This window comes from Leucoraja erinacea, chromosome 29, assembly GCF_028641065.1.
Source record: "Leucoraja erinacea ecotype New England chromosome 29, Leri_hhj_1, whole genome shotgun sequence".
NCBI lineage: Eukaryota > Metazoa > Chordata > Chondrichthyes > Rajiformes > Rajidae > Leucoraja > Leucoraja erinaceus.
The window spans coordinates 2,813,846-2,830,324 of NC_073405.1; the positions used below are offsets into that span (position 1 = coordinate 2,813,846).

Genomic DNA, 16,479 nt, shown 5'->3' on the forward strand with positions numbered 1-16,479 from the left:
TAAACGTTGGGATAGTCCCAGCCGCAACTACCTCCTCTGGCAGCTCATGCCATGCACCCACCACCCTTTATGTGGCAAAAGTTACCCCTCCGATTCCTATTAAATCTTGCACATTCTGCTTTGCTGATGTAAATAAGCTTTGTAGGATTTGATGATCATTTTCTTGTGTATTTATATTTCATTCAATTTGAAGCAGATAAATTAGAAACTATAGAAGTATTATATTAGTGCATCAGAGCGTGGTCACTCCTTTTCCTATTAATAATATGAAGCATAAGAAAAATGTGCTTTTAATTTAACCAAAGACCATTGGAGGTGTCACTTAACAACACTTGAGAAGTTTGGACTGGCTGAGTCAGTCATGCAGGAAACAGGCCCTTTGGCCCTAGATGCCCATGCTGACCAACATGCCCCATCTACACTCGCCCCACCCGCCTGAGTTTTGCCAGTAGCCCTCCAAACCTGTCCTATCCACATCCTTATCCTCTGTCTGAAGAAGGGTCTCGACCCGAAATGTCACCCATTCCTTCTCTCCAGAGATGCTGCCTGTCCCGCTGAGTCACTCCAGCACTTTGTGTATATCCATGTACCTGGATAGGGAAGGTTTAGAGGGAGTAGGGAGTAGTTCAGATGGGGCATCTCGGTCGGTCTGGGCAAGTCGGGCCGAAGGGCCTGTTTCCACGCTGTATGACTCTAGCTGTGTTTCGCAAAACAATATTGAATTCTCCTAAATGGTGCAACTGAACCGCCCCATCGGGTGATTTCCTGGCGTGGTGTCCACATGCATGCCTGTTTCTTCCCCCTTCGAGTTGCCGCCTCGTCGACAGAAGCAGATTCATAACGGCGGTGGAAGTGGGAGAATGTAATTTAGTCACTGTGGTTACACCATAGTGTCTGACTCACAGCCAGTGGGAGGAAAGTGCAGCACTGCACCGACTCTGAATGGGCTGCCAAAGTGGCATTGCTGACGGAGGGGGAGGCCTGCATTAGTAACAACACCAGGGGGCGGGTGAACTGTAGCGTCGATGCAGAGATGCGTGGGAACCCAGAGTCTGGAGCAGTGTTCCGTCTGCAGAGGTTAACGTAGGTTAAGGGAGTCGTGGAACGGCTGAAGCCAAGATCACGGGGTGGCGCAGCGGTAGTCGCTGCCTCACAGACCCCGGTTCAATCCTGACCATGGGTGCTGTCTGTGCGGAGTTTGCACGATCTCCCTGTGACCGCGTGGGGTTTCTCCGGGTGCTCCGGTTTCCTTAGTGAAGTCTTGCACAACCGTCTGCAGATGCTGGTTTACACCGAGGATAGACACAAAATGTTGGAGTAACTCAGCAGGTCAGGCAGCATCTCCAGAGAACATGGATGGGTAATATTTTAGAACGGGACCCCTTCTTCAGACGGCTGAGTAGGGATCAGTTGACAACTAGTCACATGCCTTGTATACGAAAGGCAGGTGCAACCAAGCAATGGTAAGGTTGATTGATAATGGGGATCATGAGAATGGGGTTAGCAGGGAGAGATAGATCGGCCACGATTGAATGGCGGAGTCAACTCGATGGGCCGAATGGCCTAATTCCTAGAACTTATGAGCAGTAGAACGTAAAAGCAACATTTTAGTTTGGAGACACAGCATAGAAACAGGCCCTTCGGCCCACCGAGTCCACACTAGTTCTGTGTTATCCCAATCTCTCATCTGCTCTCCAGACACCAGGAACTACTCTACAGAGGACTGTTGTACACCTCTATAAGATCACCCCTCATTCTCCTGCACCCCAAGGGATAAAGTCCCAGCTTGCACTGCTCTCTGGTTGTGGTAGGATGGTTCAGTTGCCTGATAACAGCTGGGAAGAAACTGTCCCTGAATCTGGAGGTGTGTGTGCGATCGTTTTCACACTTCTGTACCCCTTGCCCGATGGGAGAGGGGAGAAGAGGGAGTGACCGGGGGGTGAGACTGGTCCTTGATGATGCTGCTGGCCTTGCCGAGTCAGCATGTTGACGTTGCACAAAAATGCTGGAGAAACTCAGCGGGTGCAGCAGCATCTATGGAGTGAAGAAGATAGGCAACGTTTCGGACCAAAACCCTTCTTCAGAGTCTAGGATTTTCCAGCATCTGCAGTTCCTCCTTAAACAGCATGTTGACTGTTTATCCCCAGGAGGAGGAGGGGCGGCACGGTGGCGCAGCGGTAGAGTTACTGCCTCACAGCGCCAGAGACCCGGGTTCGATCCTGACTACGGGCGCTGTCTGTACGGAGTTTGCACGTTCTCCCCGTGACCTGCGTGGGTTTTCTCTGGGTGCTCCGGTTTCCTCCCACACTCCAAAGACGTGCGGGTTTGAGGGTTAATTGGCTTCTGTAAAATTGTAAATTGTCCCTAGTGTGTGTCTGGTGGGACTAGTGTATGAGGATCGCCTGTTCAAAGAGCCGTGAGGAGCTCGTGTGGGTCAGTAAACCAGTGGTACCTGATGATCAATGCCTGTCCAAATCATGGACTTTACAGGCAAAGTTTCATAGCAACACAGAAAATAGGTGCAGGAGTAGGCCATTCGGCCCTTCCAGCCAGCACCGCCATTCAATATGATCATGGCTGATCATCCAAGGGTTTTTTGTTTTTTTCCCCATATCCCTTAACCCCAAGAGCTAAATCTAACTCTCTCTTGAAAGCATCCAGTGAATTGGCCTCCACTGCCTTCTGTGGCAGAGAATTCCACAGATTCACAACTATCTGGGTGAAAAAGTTTTTTCTCATCTCAGTCCTAAATGGCCGACCCCTTACTCTTAAACTGTGTGTGACCCCTGGTTCTGGACTTCCCACATGGCGAACATTTTTCCCGCATCTAGCTTGTCCAAACCCTTGAGAAATGAATACGTTTCTATACGATATCCGCTCATCCTTCTAAATTCCAGTGAGTACAAACCCAGTCGATGACTGCTCGACGGGGATGAGATTGTGTTACTAAGATGTCTTTGCTCTGGCCTATTGTCTAGGACTGCTTCAGCTGATCTTGCCGACCCTTGGCTCCCCTGCCTTGAGACTCAGCACCACACGCAAGAACGGGGAGGTGAGCCTGCGGACGGACGATTCGGGCCGCGAGGAGCAGCGGCCGATCACCGTGCCGCAGATGTTCATGGAGACGGTGGACAAGTTTGGTGACTACGAGGCGCTGGCGTCGAAGCAAGGCGACCAGTGGAAGACGATGACCTTCCGGCAGTATTACAGCGCGTGCCGTGACGCTGCCAAAAGCTTCCTCAAGGTACGCGGCCCGCACTTACTGTTGTAGGAAGGGGGACCGCGGATGTTGGCTGAAACCAGGGGCCACACAGTTTAAGAATAAGGAGTCGGCCATTTAGAACGGAGACGAGGAAACACTTTATTTTTCCACAGAGAGTTGTAGGTCTGCAAAATTCTTTGCCTCAGAGGGCGGTGGAGGCCGGTTCTCTGGATGCTTTCAAGAGAGAGCTAGATAGGGCTCTTAAAGATAGCGGAGTCACAGGCAGCATCTCTGGAAAGAAGGAATGGGTGACGTTTTGAGTCGAGACCCTTCCCGAAACGTCACCCATTCCTTCTCTCCAGAGATAGAAACATAGAAATTAGGTGCAGGAGTAGAGGCCATTTGGCCCTTCGAGCCTGCACCGCCATTCAATATGATCATGGCTGATCATCCAACTCAGTATCCCGTACCTGCCTTCTCTCCATACCCCCTGATCCCCTTAGCCACAAGGGCCACATCTAACTCCCTCTTAAATATAGCCAATGAACTGGCCTCAACTACCCTCTGTGGCAGAGAGTTCCAGAGATTCACCACTCTCTGTGTGAAAAAGGTTCTTCTCATCTCGGTTTTAAAGGATTTCCCCCTTATCCTTAAGCTGTGACCCCTTGTCCTGGACTTCCCCAACATCGGGAACAATCTTCCTGCATCTAGCCTGTCCAACCCTTTAAGAATTTTGTAAGTTTCTATAAGATCCCCTCTCAATCTCCTAAATTCTAGAGAGTATAAACCAAGGGATGCTGCCTGTCCCGTAACATTGAAATAGTTTTGCCAGTGTGGAAATCGGCACGGGGTGCTGAACGACTGCTGTAACAATGTCACTGAGTTGTCACTGTAAGGACTAGCGTGATTTTTTAAAAATTATTTTTTTTTCACCGCAGCTTGGACTTGAGCGTTTCAATGGTGTTGGAATCCTCGGCTTCAACTCTCCTGAATGGTTCATCGCTGATATCGGAGCCATCATGGCTGGGTAGGTCTCTTATTTATTGATCAGCTCGTGGCTGGAGAAGTCGTGATGTTTCTTGATAATAATGGTGATGTTTCTTTAAGAATAAGGAGTCGGCCATTTAGAACGGAGACGAGGAAACGCTTTTTCTCACAGAGAGTGGTGAGTCTGGAATTCTCTGCCTGGCGGTGGAGGCCGGTTCTCTGGATGCTTTCAAGAGAGAGCTAGATAGGGCTCTTTAAAAATAGCGGTGTCAGGGGATATGGGGAGAAGGCAGGAACGGGGTACTGATTGGGGATGATCAGCCATGATCACATTGAATGGCGGTGCTGGCTCGAGGGGCCAAATGGCCTACTCCTGCATCTATTGATCGTGGTAACTGTGGAGACGTCTGAGACTTGGTTACTTGTTGCTCCGTTGAGTGAGGATGTACTCCAGAACATGAGAAGCAGCGAGCAACCTTCATTATCGACTGACTGAGCAAAGGCAGCTCGAGTCATAGAGAGATACAGCATGGAAACGGGCCCTTTGGCCCAACTTGCCCACACTGGCCAACACTAGTCCCACCTGCCTGCATTTGGCCCATATCCCTACCAAACCTGTCCTATCCGTGTACCTGTCTAAATGTTTCTTACACAATAGATAATAGGCAATAGGTGCACGAGTCGGCCATTCGGCCCTTCGAGCCAGCACCGCCATTCAATGTGATCATGGCTGATCATCCCCAATCAGTACCCCGTTCCTGCCTTCTCCCCATATCCCCTGACCGCTATTTTTAAGAGCCTTATCTAGCTCTCTTGAAAGCATCCAGAGAACCGGCCTCCACCGCCCTCTGAGGCAGAGAATGGGATAGTCCCAGCCTCAACTACCTCCTCCGGCAGCTCGTTCCATACACCCGCCACCCTTTGTGTGAAAAAGATGCCCCTCAGATTTCTGTTAAATCTTTTCCCCTTCACCTTAAACTGCAGCCCAGACCATCACACAAACCAACCTCCCTTCCATTGACTCCATCTACACCTCACGCTGCCTCAGCAAGGCCAGCAGCATCATCAAGGACCAGTCTCACCCCGGTCACTCCCTCTTCTCCACTCTCCCTTCAGGCAAGAGGTACAGAAGTGTGAAAACGCACACCTCCAGATTCAGGGGAAGTTTCTTCCCAGCTGTTATCAGGCAACTGAACCATCCTACCACCAACTAGAGAGCGGTCCTGACCTCCCATCTACCTCATTGGAGACCCTCGGACTATTTTTAATCAGACTTTATCTTGCACTAAATGTTATTCCCTTTATCCTGTATCTGTACACTGTGGACGGCTCGATTGTAATCACGTTTCTACTTAAAGTCACATACACACACATATACACACACTCACACACACACACACACTCACACACACACACACTCACACGCACGCGCGCACACACACACACACACACACACACACACACACACACACACACACACACACACACACACACACTCACACTCACACACTGAAGTTCACCGATCCGGTTAAATTTAAGACTGCGCAAATCATGTACAAAGCAAGAAATAATTTACTTCCAAGAAATATACAAAAACTGTTTATGGAAAGACAGGGTGGGTGTAATTTGAGAGGGGAACATTAATTTAAAAAAACTCAATGTCAGAACAACTCTTAAAAGTATGTGCATAGCAATCTGTGGGGTGAATTTGTGGAATGGTCTGGAACAGGAGATAAAACTTAGCACAAACATCATTCAGTTTAAAAAGATGCACAAAAACACTTTTTTAAAAAGGCTATTGGGATGAGGATAGGTGATTGTGAGTGGGATATTTGTTCTACTGATTGTATTGGGAAGGGTGATTATAGGGTGATGGGTATATATGACTAAGATACTGTACACTATATTATAGTTTTTTCTTTTTTTTCTTTTTCTCTCTTTTGTATGGTTTTGTAAATATTTGATTAGTGTATAAATGTAAATATTTTGGTGTACATATGTTGTACATGTGTTGTACATGTGGTGTACATATAGCTGCTGGTGTACACGTGGTGTACCTATAGCTGCTGGTGGACATTTGGTGTACATATAGCTGCTAAATTAGTATAAGATAATTACAAGCAGTTGAATAAGGGGTGGGAATGAATAAGCTTTGGCTTCTTCCTGCTCCTTTTCAGACACATACAATTTCATTTATTTATAGATATTGTTTATGACACTTTATATATTCTTGTTTTGTTTTTTTTGTATGCTTTCACACTTTTTATTATTTTATTCTGCTGGAAAGAAAGAATTAAATAAATAAATAGAATATTTGTTGTACCTCGGGGCACCAGACAATAAACTGAACCCATAGTCAGGATGGAACGCGGGTCTCTGGCGCTGTAAGGCAGCAGCTCTACCCGCTGCGCCAGCGTGCTGGGATCAGCTGTGCCTCTGGCCCGCGCGCGGAGGGAGGGAGGGAGGGAGAGCGGGAGAGGGAAGCGGTGGAAGAAGTAAATGAAGAGGTCGCGGGCGGAGGCATGAAGCCGTAAAGGGCTGTCCCACTTGGCAATTTTTATTTATTTATTTATTTTTTTTCTTCGGCGATTGCCAACGTCATTGACTGACATATCGGGTCACCGAAAAGTTCGCGGCTTGACGGCGTATTGACCCGCGGTGTTTTTTCAAGTGTCGCAACTTTTTTTTTTGTCGCGGCTGGATTTTGAAATGTTCAGAATCTTTTGGCGACCCTGATATGACGCGGGCAGTCGCCGAAAAAAATCACCAAGTGGGACAGGCCCTCGTTGTAGCGGCTCTACCCCCCGGTGCTGCCCCGGACTCATCGGCGGCTGGCTGCAGTGTTTTTTTTGGCGGTGTACGTTTTGAAGGAGTCTCGTTTTGTTTGCAGCGGGGTGGCCGCTGGAATCTACACGACAAACTCGCCTGAAGCCTGTCACTACGTTGCCAGTGACAGCGAAGCCAACATCCTGGTGGTAGAGAACAACAAGCAGCTGCAGAAAATCCTCCAGGTACGTTGGTTCAACCCTGCTCTCCCCTGGAGAGTCGCACGTCAATTTCAGTTCAGCGACGCAGCGGGAAAGCCTGACCCATCGAGTCCGCGCTGAACGGTGATCCCCGCACACCAACGCCACCACACACACGCACGCACACACACACACACACACACATGCACACAGATACACACACACACACACACACACACACACACACACACACAGACACACACACACACACACACACACACACACACACACACACACACACACACACACACACACACACACACACACACACACACACACACACACACACACACACAGACACACACACACAGACACACACACACACAGACACACACACACACACAGACACACAGACACACACACACACAGACACACACACAGACACACACACACAGACACACACTCACACACACAGACACACACTCACACACACACACACACACACACTCACACACACTCACACACACACACACACTCTCACAGACACACTCACGGGACAATTTACAATTATACCAAGCCAATTAACCTACAAGCCTGGGTAGACAAAAATGCTGGAGAAACCTGTGCTCAGACCATAACCCTCCATTCCCTTCCCATCCATATAACTATCCAATTTATTTTTAAATGATAAAAACGAACCTGCCTCCACCACCTTCACTGGAAGCTCATTCCACACAGCTACCACTGAGTAAAGAAGTTCCCCCTCATGTTACCCCTAAACTTCAGTCCCTTAATTCTCAAGTCATGTCCCCTTGTTTGAATCTTCCCTACTCTCAGTGGGAAAAGCTTTGGTAGACAAAAGTGCTGGAGAAACTCAGCGGGTGCAGCAGCATCTATGGAGTGAAGGAAATGGGCAACGTTTCGGGCCGAAACCCTTGAAGGAAATAGGCAACGTTTCGGGCCGAAACCCGGAAGGGTTTCGACCCGAAACGTTGCCTATTTCCTTAGCTCCATAGATGCTGCTGCACCCGCTGAGTTTTGGGCCGAAACGTCGCCTCTTTCCTTCGCTCCATGGATGCTGCTGCACCCGCTGAGTTTCTCCAGCATTTTTGTCTACCTTCGATTTTTCCAGCATCTGCAGTTCCTCCTTAAACAAACTACAAGCCTGTATGTACAGGAGAGTGGGAGGAAACCAGACAAAACCCCACACAGGTCACGGGGAGAACGTACAAACTCCGTACAGACAGCGACCATAGTCAGGATCAAGGGCGCTGTGAGGTCACAACTCTAGCGCTGTGCCACCATGCCGCCATCTTTAAAACTTCATGTGTACGCCTTTGTTTGATACGTGGTTAGGATACGCCTGAGGATAATGGTCGGACCGTTTTCTCGAGAGCTTCTTAAATGAAAGTTGCAGCATGGAAACAGGCCCTTCAGCCCATCTAGTCCATCGAGCCCTTCTCACAAGCTCTATGTTATTTTACAAACCTGCACGTCTTTGGTATGTCGCTGGAAGCGCACGCAAGACACGGGGAGAACGTGCAAACTCCGTACGGACAGCACCCGTAGCCGGGATCGAACCTGGGTCTCAAGGTGTTGCGAGCGCAGTAGTAATGCCCCTGTCCCACTTAGGAAATCTGAACGGAAACCTCTGGAGACTTTGCGCCCCACCCAAGGTTTCCTGTGCGGTTCCCGGAGGTTTTTGTCAGTCTCCCTGCCTGCTTCCACTACCTGCAACCTCCGGCAACCACCTGCAACCTCCGGGAACCGCACGGAAACCTTGGGTGGGGTGCAAAGTCTCCAGAGGTTTCCGTTCAGTGGAACAAGGAGCATAAGGCAGCAACTCTACCATTGAGCCACCGTGTCTGAGTTTGGCCCATCTCCCTCTCAGCCTGTCCTATCCATGTACCTGTCCAAATGTCCCTTGTACATTTGTGTGAGTGTGTTTTTATTTCCGTTTCTCTCTGTGTGTAATATATAACTCTTCTTTTCCAGATTCAGGACCAGCTTCCACACCTCAAAGCAATCGTGCAGTACAAGGAAGAATTGAAAGAGAAAATGCCAAATCTTTACACGGTAGGTATTGCCACGGCCCGGACATTGAACCGTAGAAAGAAACGTAACAGCAGAGAATTCCGAGCGACCAAAGCACCGAGTGATACAGCGTGGAACCGGTTCTCTGGCCTAACTTGCCCACACCAGCCAACATGTCCCAACTACACTGCGTTTGGCCCATATCCCTCTAAACCTGTCCTATCCATGTACCTGTCCAAATTGTTTCTTGTATATTGCGACAAATACAATACAATACAATACAATACAAATTTATTATCATTTGAGCCCCAGTGAGACTCAAACGAAATGTTGTTTCCACAGCCATACAAACAAAGACACTGTCTTACAGACATACACATAATTAAATTCACACAAACATCCATCACAGTGAAGCCACTGTGATGGAAGGCAAGTCTTTTCTCTCCCCTGTTCTCCGTGTCTCTCCCGATGTCCAAGCCCCAGGCGGGCGATGATGAGTCCCACGGCCATTTTAGGCCGCGCGGGGCGATTTACGGCCCCGCTCCCGGTCTGAAAGTCCAAGGTTGGAACCCCCACGGGCGATGGTGAGTCCCACGGCCATGAAGCCGTGCCGGGTGATGTACGGTCCCGGTCCGGGTCGTTCCAACCCCGTGACACCGGCTGGAGAAGTCGCGTTGCGGGAGCTCCGGGAAGCGGTCTCTCTCTCTCCCCCCGGACCCGCGAGCTCCCGATGTCCCAGTCCACCGGACCTGCGGCTGCGTTGCTGGAGCCTCCGAGCCCCAGGAGTCGAGTCGCAGCAGCGAGTCACCACCGCTCCCCACGCTCCGAGGCCGGCCAGCCCCACGATGGTGAGTAGTCCGCAGCTCCGCAGCTCCGCAGTCTCCCGAGCCCCCGGGTCGTTCAGGCTGGAGGCCGCTCCACGGTGCTAGGCCCCAACGACAGCCGAGACCCGACAGGGAAAAAGTCGGGTCTCCCGGACAGGGAAGAGATTTAAACAGTTTCCCCCTCCCCCCCCGCCCCCCACATTTACACATTTAAAAATACTATTAAAAAACACCAAACACTACATTTAACTAGACAAAAAATAAAAAAAAGACAGTAGGGGCCGCTGCAACGGGTGAGTCGCGCCGCCAAATGTCCTATGTCCTCTGGTCCTCGATTCACCAACTCTGGGCAAGAGACTCCGTGCATCTGCCCGATCTATTCCTCTCATGATTTTATACACCTCTATAAGATCACCCCTCATCCTGCGCTTCAAGGAGTACAGGCAGTGCTGGCTCGAAGGGCTGAATGGCCTCCTCCAGCACCTATTTTCTCTGAATAGAGTCCCAGCCTACGCGACCTCTCCTGAGAGCTCAGACCCTCGAGTTCTGGCAACATCCTCGTAAATTTTCTCGGCACTTTCTCCTTGCTGCATAACAAGGCTGATGAAGTAATAACATTTTTAAATGGTTCAAGAAGGAACTGCAGATGCTGGAAGATCGAGGGTACACAAAATTGCTGGAGAAACTCAGCGGGTGCAGCAGCATCTATGGAGCGAAGGAAATAGGCGACGTTTCGGCCCAAAACCCTTCTGGAAATAGGCGAAGTTTCGGGCCGAAACCCTTCCGGGTTTCGGCCCGAAACATCGCCTATTTCCTTCGCTCCATAGATGCTGCTGCACCCGCTGAGTTTCTCCAGCAATTTTGTGTACCCACATTTTTAAATAGGACTTTTTCCCAAATATTGGGTGATCTTTCTTCATTGAGATTATTTTCCTGCGTTGACTTAATTGCATCTTCCGTTTCCGTCTGTGGTTTTGGGATACCAAGCGGGAACAAACCCTTCAGCCCCGTCAACAAAATAGAGAGAGTACAGAGGAGATTTACTAGAATGTTGCCTGGGTTTCAGCAACTAAGTTACAGAGAAAGGTTGAACAAGTTAGGGCTTTATTCTTTGGAGCGCAGAAGGTTAAGGGGGGACTTGATAGAGGTTTTTAAAATGATGAGAGAGATAGACAGAGTTGACGTGGAAAAGCTTTCCCCACTGAGAGTAGGGAAGATTCAAACAAGGGGACATGACTTGAGAATTAAGGGACTGAAGTTTCGGGGTAACATGAGGGGGAACTTCTTTACTCAGAGAGTGGTAGCTGTGTGGAATGAGCTTCCAGTGAAGGTGGTGGAGGCAGGTTCGTTTTTATCATTTAAAAATAAATTGGATAGTTATATTGACGGGAAGGGAATGGAAGGTTATGGTCTGAGCGCAGGTATATGGGACTAGGGGAGATTATGTGTTTGGCACGGACTAGAAGGGTCGAGATGGCCTGTTTCCGTGCTGTAATTGTTAGATGGTTATTAGCCCCGCGAGTCCGCACTGACCTGCGATCCCTGTGCATTAACTCACACTAGGGACAGTTTACACTTGTACCAAGCCAATTAACCTACAAACCTGTACGTCTTTAGAAGAATCAGACCCTTCAGCCCACCGAGTCCCTGCTGACCAGCGATCCCCCCCGCACTATCCTACACACTGGGCCGCCATCTTGTAAACGGTCCAGCGCCTGCCACCGAACTATGTGGACTGACACGGCTTTGTAAGAGGAGGTGGTTTTAGATCTGATAGGATTGTTTCTTCCCGATTGGCCATTTCCGAGACGTGGAATTGGGTTCAGTTTAGTTCAGTTCCGAGATACAGCGTGGAAACGGGCCCTTCGGCCCACCGAGTCCGCGCTGTCCACCGATCACCAGTTCGTTCCCCTTCTGTGTTACCCCACTTCCTCCACATTGGGGCCATTGTCACAGAGGCTAATTAACCTACAAACCCGCACGTCTTTGGAGGAGAACGTACAAGCTCCGTACAGACAGCACCCGAGGCCGGGTTCGAACCTGGGTCTCTGGCGCTGTGAGGCAGCAACTCTGCCGCTGCGCCACCGTGCCGCCTCTGATTTGAATTTGGGGAATGGTACTAAAATCCAAAGGTCCTACAGCGAGCAAGATGGTCCACTCGACAAAAAAGACATGGGCAGATTCATGGGTAATTTTCGGCCCCATTTCCGTAACCGGCTTCCGTCTCCGCACCAAAGATCCCGTAGCGGAGCAAAGATACTAGTGCGGAGACGGAAACATCCTCGTAAAAATAAAAGTTCTTTGGTAAAAATCTTCCCCTCATTTTCAGAATTATAATTTGTTTAAAGTAAGTAAGTTTTATTTATATAGCACGTTTTAAGTCAACTCGCATCGACACCAAAGTGCTTTGCATAAAATATATAATAAGTTTCCATACTAACCATAGAAAAAGGTTAAAAAAAATTTAAAAGTGGACACAGACATTATAGAGTTCAACACAAACGTCCCCCCCACAGCAGAATCAAAACTTTCCACTGTGGGGAAAGGCACCAGAAAGTTAAGTCCTCTTCCTCTGAAACACCCGAGGTCGGGGCCCATTTGTGGCCGTGCAGCCAGTCCGATGATTTTCAGGGCCCTGTTGCCGTGAAGATGGAACATCCGGCGTTGGGTGAAACATTCCTCAGCGGCTTGGAAAGTCTGGAGCGGCTGCCTCCTCCCCGGAGACCGGGGCACTCGTAGTCCTCAGGCCGCGCCGGTTGGAGCTCCGACCCCGGCGAACTCGATCCCAGGCTCCGCGGCGCTCCAAATCCAGCTGTTCCCCCGCAACGTTGATTACACTGCGGGTCGGGTCGGGTCCGATTACTAAAATGGATGGAAAAAAAGGCCCACGTTCCGCTCCGTTGCGTACTACACTTCAGCCCATTGCATTTAGCAGGAGCGGTCTATCTTGCTCCGCTAGAGGATCTTTGCTAATGTGCTTATTTTTCTTTCTTTGCTTCTCCCCAAAGTGGTCGGAGTTCATGGAGCTGGGCAAGGACGTGCTGGATTCGCAACTGGATGAGATAATTGCCTCCCAGAAGCCCAATCAATGCTGCACTCTCATCTACACGTCCGGGACCACAGGAAACCCAAAGGGAGTTATGCTGAGTCATGACAATGTAAGTGTGAAGAAGATTGATACTAAAAGCTGGAGTAACTCGGCAAGTCATGCAGCATCTCTGGAGAGAAGGGATGGGTCGAGGCATCTGGACCTGAAATGTCACCTATTTCTTTTCTCCAGAGATGCTGCCTGACCCGCTGAGTTTAGTTTAGAGATACAGCGTGGAAACAGGCCCTTCGGCCCACCGAGTCCGTACCGACCAGCGACCCCTCACATTAATGCTATCCTACACACACTAGGGACATTTTACACTTATACCAACACCAGTTCACCTACAAACCTGCACGTCTTTGGAGTGTGGGAGGAAACCAGAGCACCCGGAGAAAACCCACGCAGGTCACGGGGAGAACGTACGAACTCCATACAGACAGCACCCGTAGTTGGGATCGAACCCGGGTCTCTGGCGATGAGGTTAAGATTGAATGTGGGTGTCGGGAGCTGTACTGCCCCAAACAGGGTAGTATGTTCCAGGATGGACACACACACACACACACACAGCGGGAGTCATGTCTAGGATGTGTGGGACTTTGCCTGTCTGAGCTGTAATGGGCTGTGTCAGACTATGTGGGCAACCTTCCTGCCCTCTGCTCTCGTTCCTGCACACGCACGCTGGATGTGAGGTTTGTGTGTGCCAGGGCGCCTTGGTGATGTGTCGGAAGGAACTGCAGACGCTGGTTTACACCAAAAGTAGACACAAAATGCTGGAGTAACTCGGCGGGACAGGCAGCATCTCTGGAGAGAAGGAATAGGCGACGTTTCGGGTCGAGACCCTTCTTCAGACTGAATATTCACTCGGCTGGGATGGAGGCTGCACAAGTGCAAGGTGTGGGCTCGGGGATGGAGAACTGGTCTGGCAGGGACAGGCGGAACCTGTTCAACAAGTCCCCAATCTGCCCGCACCTTCTCAAGTGTCAGCACCACCTCTCGGCTTTGTTTCGTCATGCAACCTCACAGACCAAAGATAGACACACAATGCTGGAGAAACTCAGCGGGGCCGGCAGCATCTCTGGAGAGAAGGAATGGGTGATGTTTCGGTTCGAGACCCTTCTTCAGTCTGAAGAAGGGTCTCGACCTGAAACGTCGCCCAATGTTTCTCTCCAGAGATGCTGCCGGTCCCGCTGAGTTTCTCCAGCATTTTGTGTCTATCTCCAATCTTCTTGGCCCCGCTCTGGAAGTAACACGCAAATGACTGTCAAGTGGGACAGCCCCTTGAGGCTCTAACTGTCCACCCTGCCTGTGCCTCTCATAACTTTACATAGCCGTTCAGGAAGGTGACTCGTTAGTTTAGAGATACAGCGCAGAAACAGGCCCTTCGGCCCACCGAGTCCATGCCGACCAACGATCCCTGCACACTAACGCTATCCTAAAAAAACATTAGAGACAATTATACAAAGCCAATTTACCTACAAACCTGCACGTCTTTGGAGTGTGGGGGGAAACCGGAGCACCCGGAGAAAACCCACACAGGTCACGGGCAGAACGTACAAACTCCACACAGACAGCGTCCGCAGTCGGGATGGAACCCGGGTCTCTGGCGCTGCTTCAGGAGCTCCGGTTTCCTCCCACACTCCAAAGACGGGTTTGTAGGTTAATTGGATTCAGTAAAAATTGTCAAATTGTCCCTGGGATAGGGCTAGTCCGCGTGGATCGCTGGTCGTGGGCTGAAGGGCCTGTTTGTGGGCTGCATCACAAAACTAAACTTAGGGAAGAAACAAAAACTACATTCTGTTCCATTGTACACGATTACAGTCTCCAAAGAAGTATTTTACTTTTGAGAAGCGTGCGTCTGAGAATATTATTCCAGGTTTTTCGCAGTGGTTGATCCACGTGGGCAAGAGTGACGGCTTTGCCCGCGAAGACCCACGTCTACTAAAGGTGATTGTCGTTTTGAGAAACGTAGAAACATAGAAATTAGGTGCAGGAGTAGGCCATTCGGCCCTTCGAGCCTGCACCGCCATTCAATATGATCATGGCTGATCATCCAACTCAGTATCCCGTACCTGCCTTCTCTCCATACCCACTGATCCCCTTAGCCACAAGGGCCACATCTAACTCCCTCTTAAATATAGCCAATGAACTGTGGCCTCAACTACCCTCTGTGGCAGAGAGTTCCAGAGATTCACCACTCTCTGTGTGAAAAAAGTTCTTCTCATCTCAGTTTTAAAGGATTTCCCCCTTATCCTTAAGCTGTGACCCCTTGTCCTGGACTTCCCTAACATCGGGAACAATCTTTCTGCATCTAGCCTGTCCAACCCCTTAAGAATTTTGGATGTTTCTATAAGATCCCCTCTCAATCTCCTAAATTCTAGAGAGTATTAACCAAGTCTATCCAGTCTTTCTTCATAAGACAGTCCTGACATCCCAGGAATCAGTCTGGTGAACCGTCTCTGCACTCCCTCTATGGCAATCTCTAACTCTGCGCTGATCTTTTCATCCGCAGCTAACGTGGACGGCGGACGTGGCGGGAAACATGGTCAACCTGCGGCCTGCCACTGAGAGTCAAGAATGTATCGTCAGCTATCTCCCCCTCAGTCACATCGCCGCACAAATGATTGACATCTGGCTGTCCATCAAGTTTGGGGGAACCACTTATTTTGCACAACCTGACGCCCTGAAGGTAATAAACGATCGTAGTGTGAAATAGTTTAGAGATACAGCGCGGAAACTGGCCCTTCGGCGACCAGCGATTTCCCCCGCACATTTCCCCCGCGCGACATTTTCGGCGACTGCCGGCACCCGTCACAGGTCGCCGAAAATTTCCAACGTGTTGAAAATTCAGCGGCGACCAGAAAGACGTTACGACTCTTTGGGAGACGACTCACGACCTCCAGGCAACACCCTGGTGACATGTCGACACGTGACACCCGTATGGTCGTGAGTGGTCGCCCAAAGAGTCGTACCTTGTTCTCGTCGCCGCTGGATTTTCAACGTGTTGAAAATTTTCCCCCACCTGCTGCGACTATGACGGGTGCCGGCAAGTCGCCGAAAAAAATTGCGTAAGTGGGACAGGCCTTTTACACTATCTTACACACGCACACGCACACACACACACACACACACACACACACACACACACACACACACGCGCACTCACACACACACACACACACACACTCGGGATAATTTACACTTATACCAAGCCAATTAACCTACACGCCTGTACATCTTTGGAGTGTGGGAGGAAACCGAAGATCTCGGAGAAAACCCACGCGGGTCACTGGGAGATCGTGTAAACTCCGTACAGACAGCGCCCATAGTCGGGATCGATCCCGGGTCTCCGGCGCTGTGAGGCAGCAGCTCTACCGC

The 16,479-nt window shown here is 49.9% G+C and overlaps 1 protein-coding gene across 1 annotated transcript in view; it reads left to right on the forward strand.

The window, feature by feature from the left end:
- acsbg2 (acyl-CoA synthetase bubblegum family member 2) overlaps nucleotides 1–16,479 on the forward strand; it is a 54,478-nt gene that overhangs the window by 24,352 nt on the left and 13,647 nt on the right. Inside the window, exons 4-9 of the mRNA XM_055658323.1 lie at nucleotides 2,979–3,244; nucleotides 4,141–4,229; nucleotides 7,080–7,200; nucleotides 9,151–9,231; nucleotides 13,022–13,171; nucleotides 15,614–15,790. Coding sequence (XP_055514298.1) covers nucleotides 2,979–3,244; nucleotides 4,141–4,229; nucleotides 7,080–7,200; nucleotides 9,151–9,231; nucleotides 13,022–13,171; nucleotides 15,614–15,790 — 884 coding nt within the window. The remainder of the gene's footprint in view (nucleotides 1–2,978; nucleotides 3,245–4,140; nucleotides 4,230–7,079; nucleotides 7,201–9,150; nucleotides 9,232–13,021; nucleotides 13,172–15,613; nucleotides 15,791–16,479) is intronic.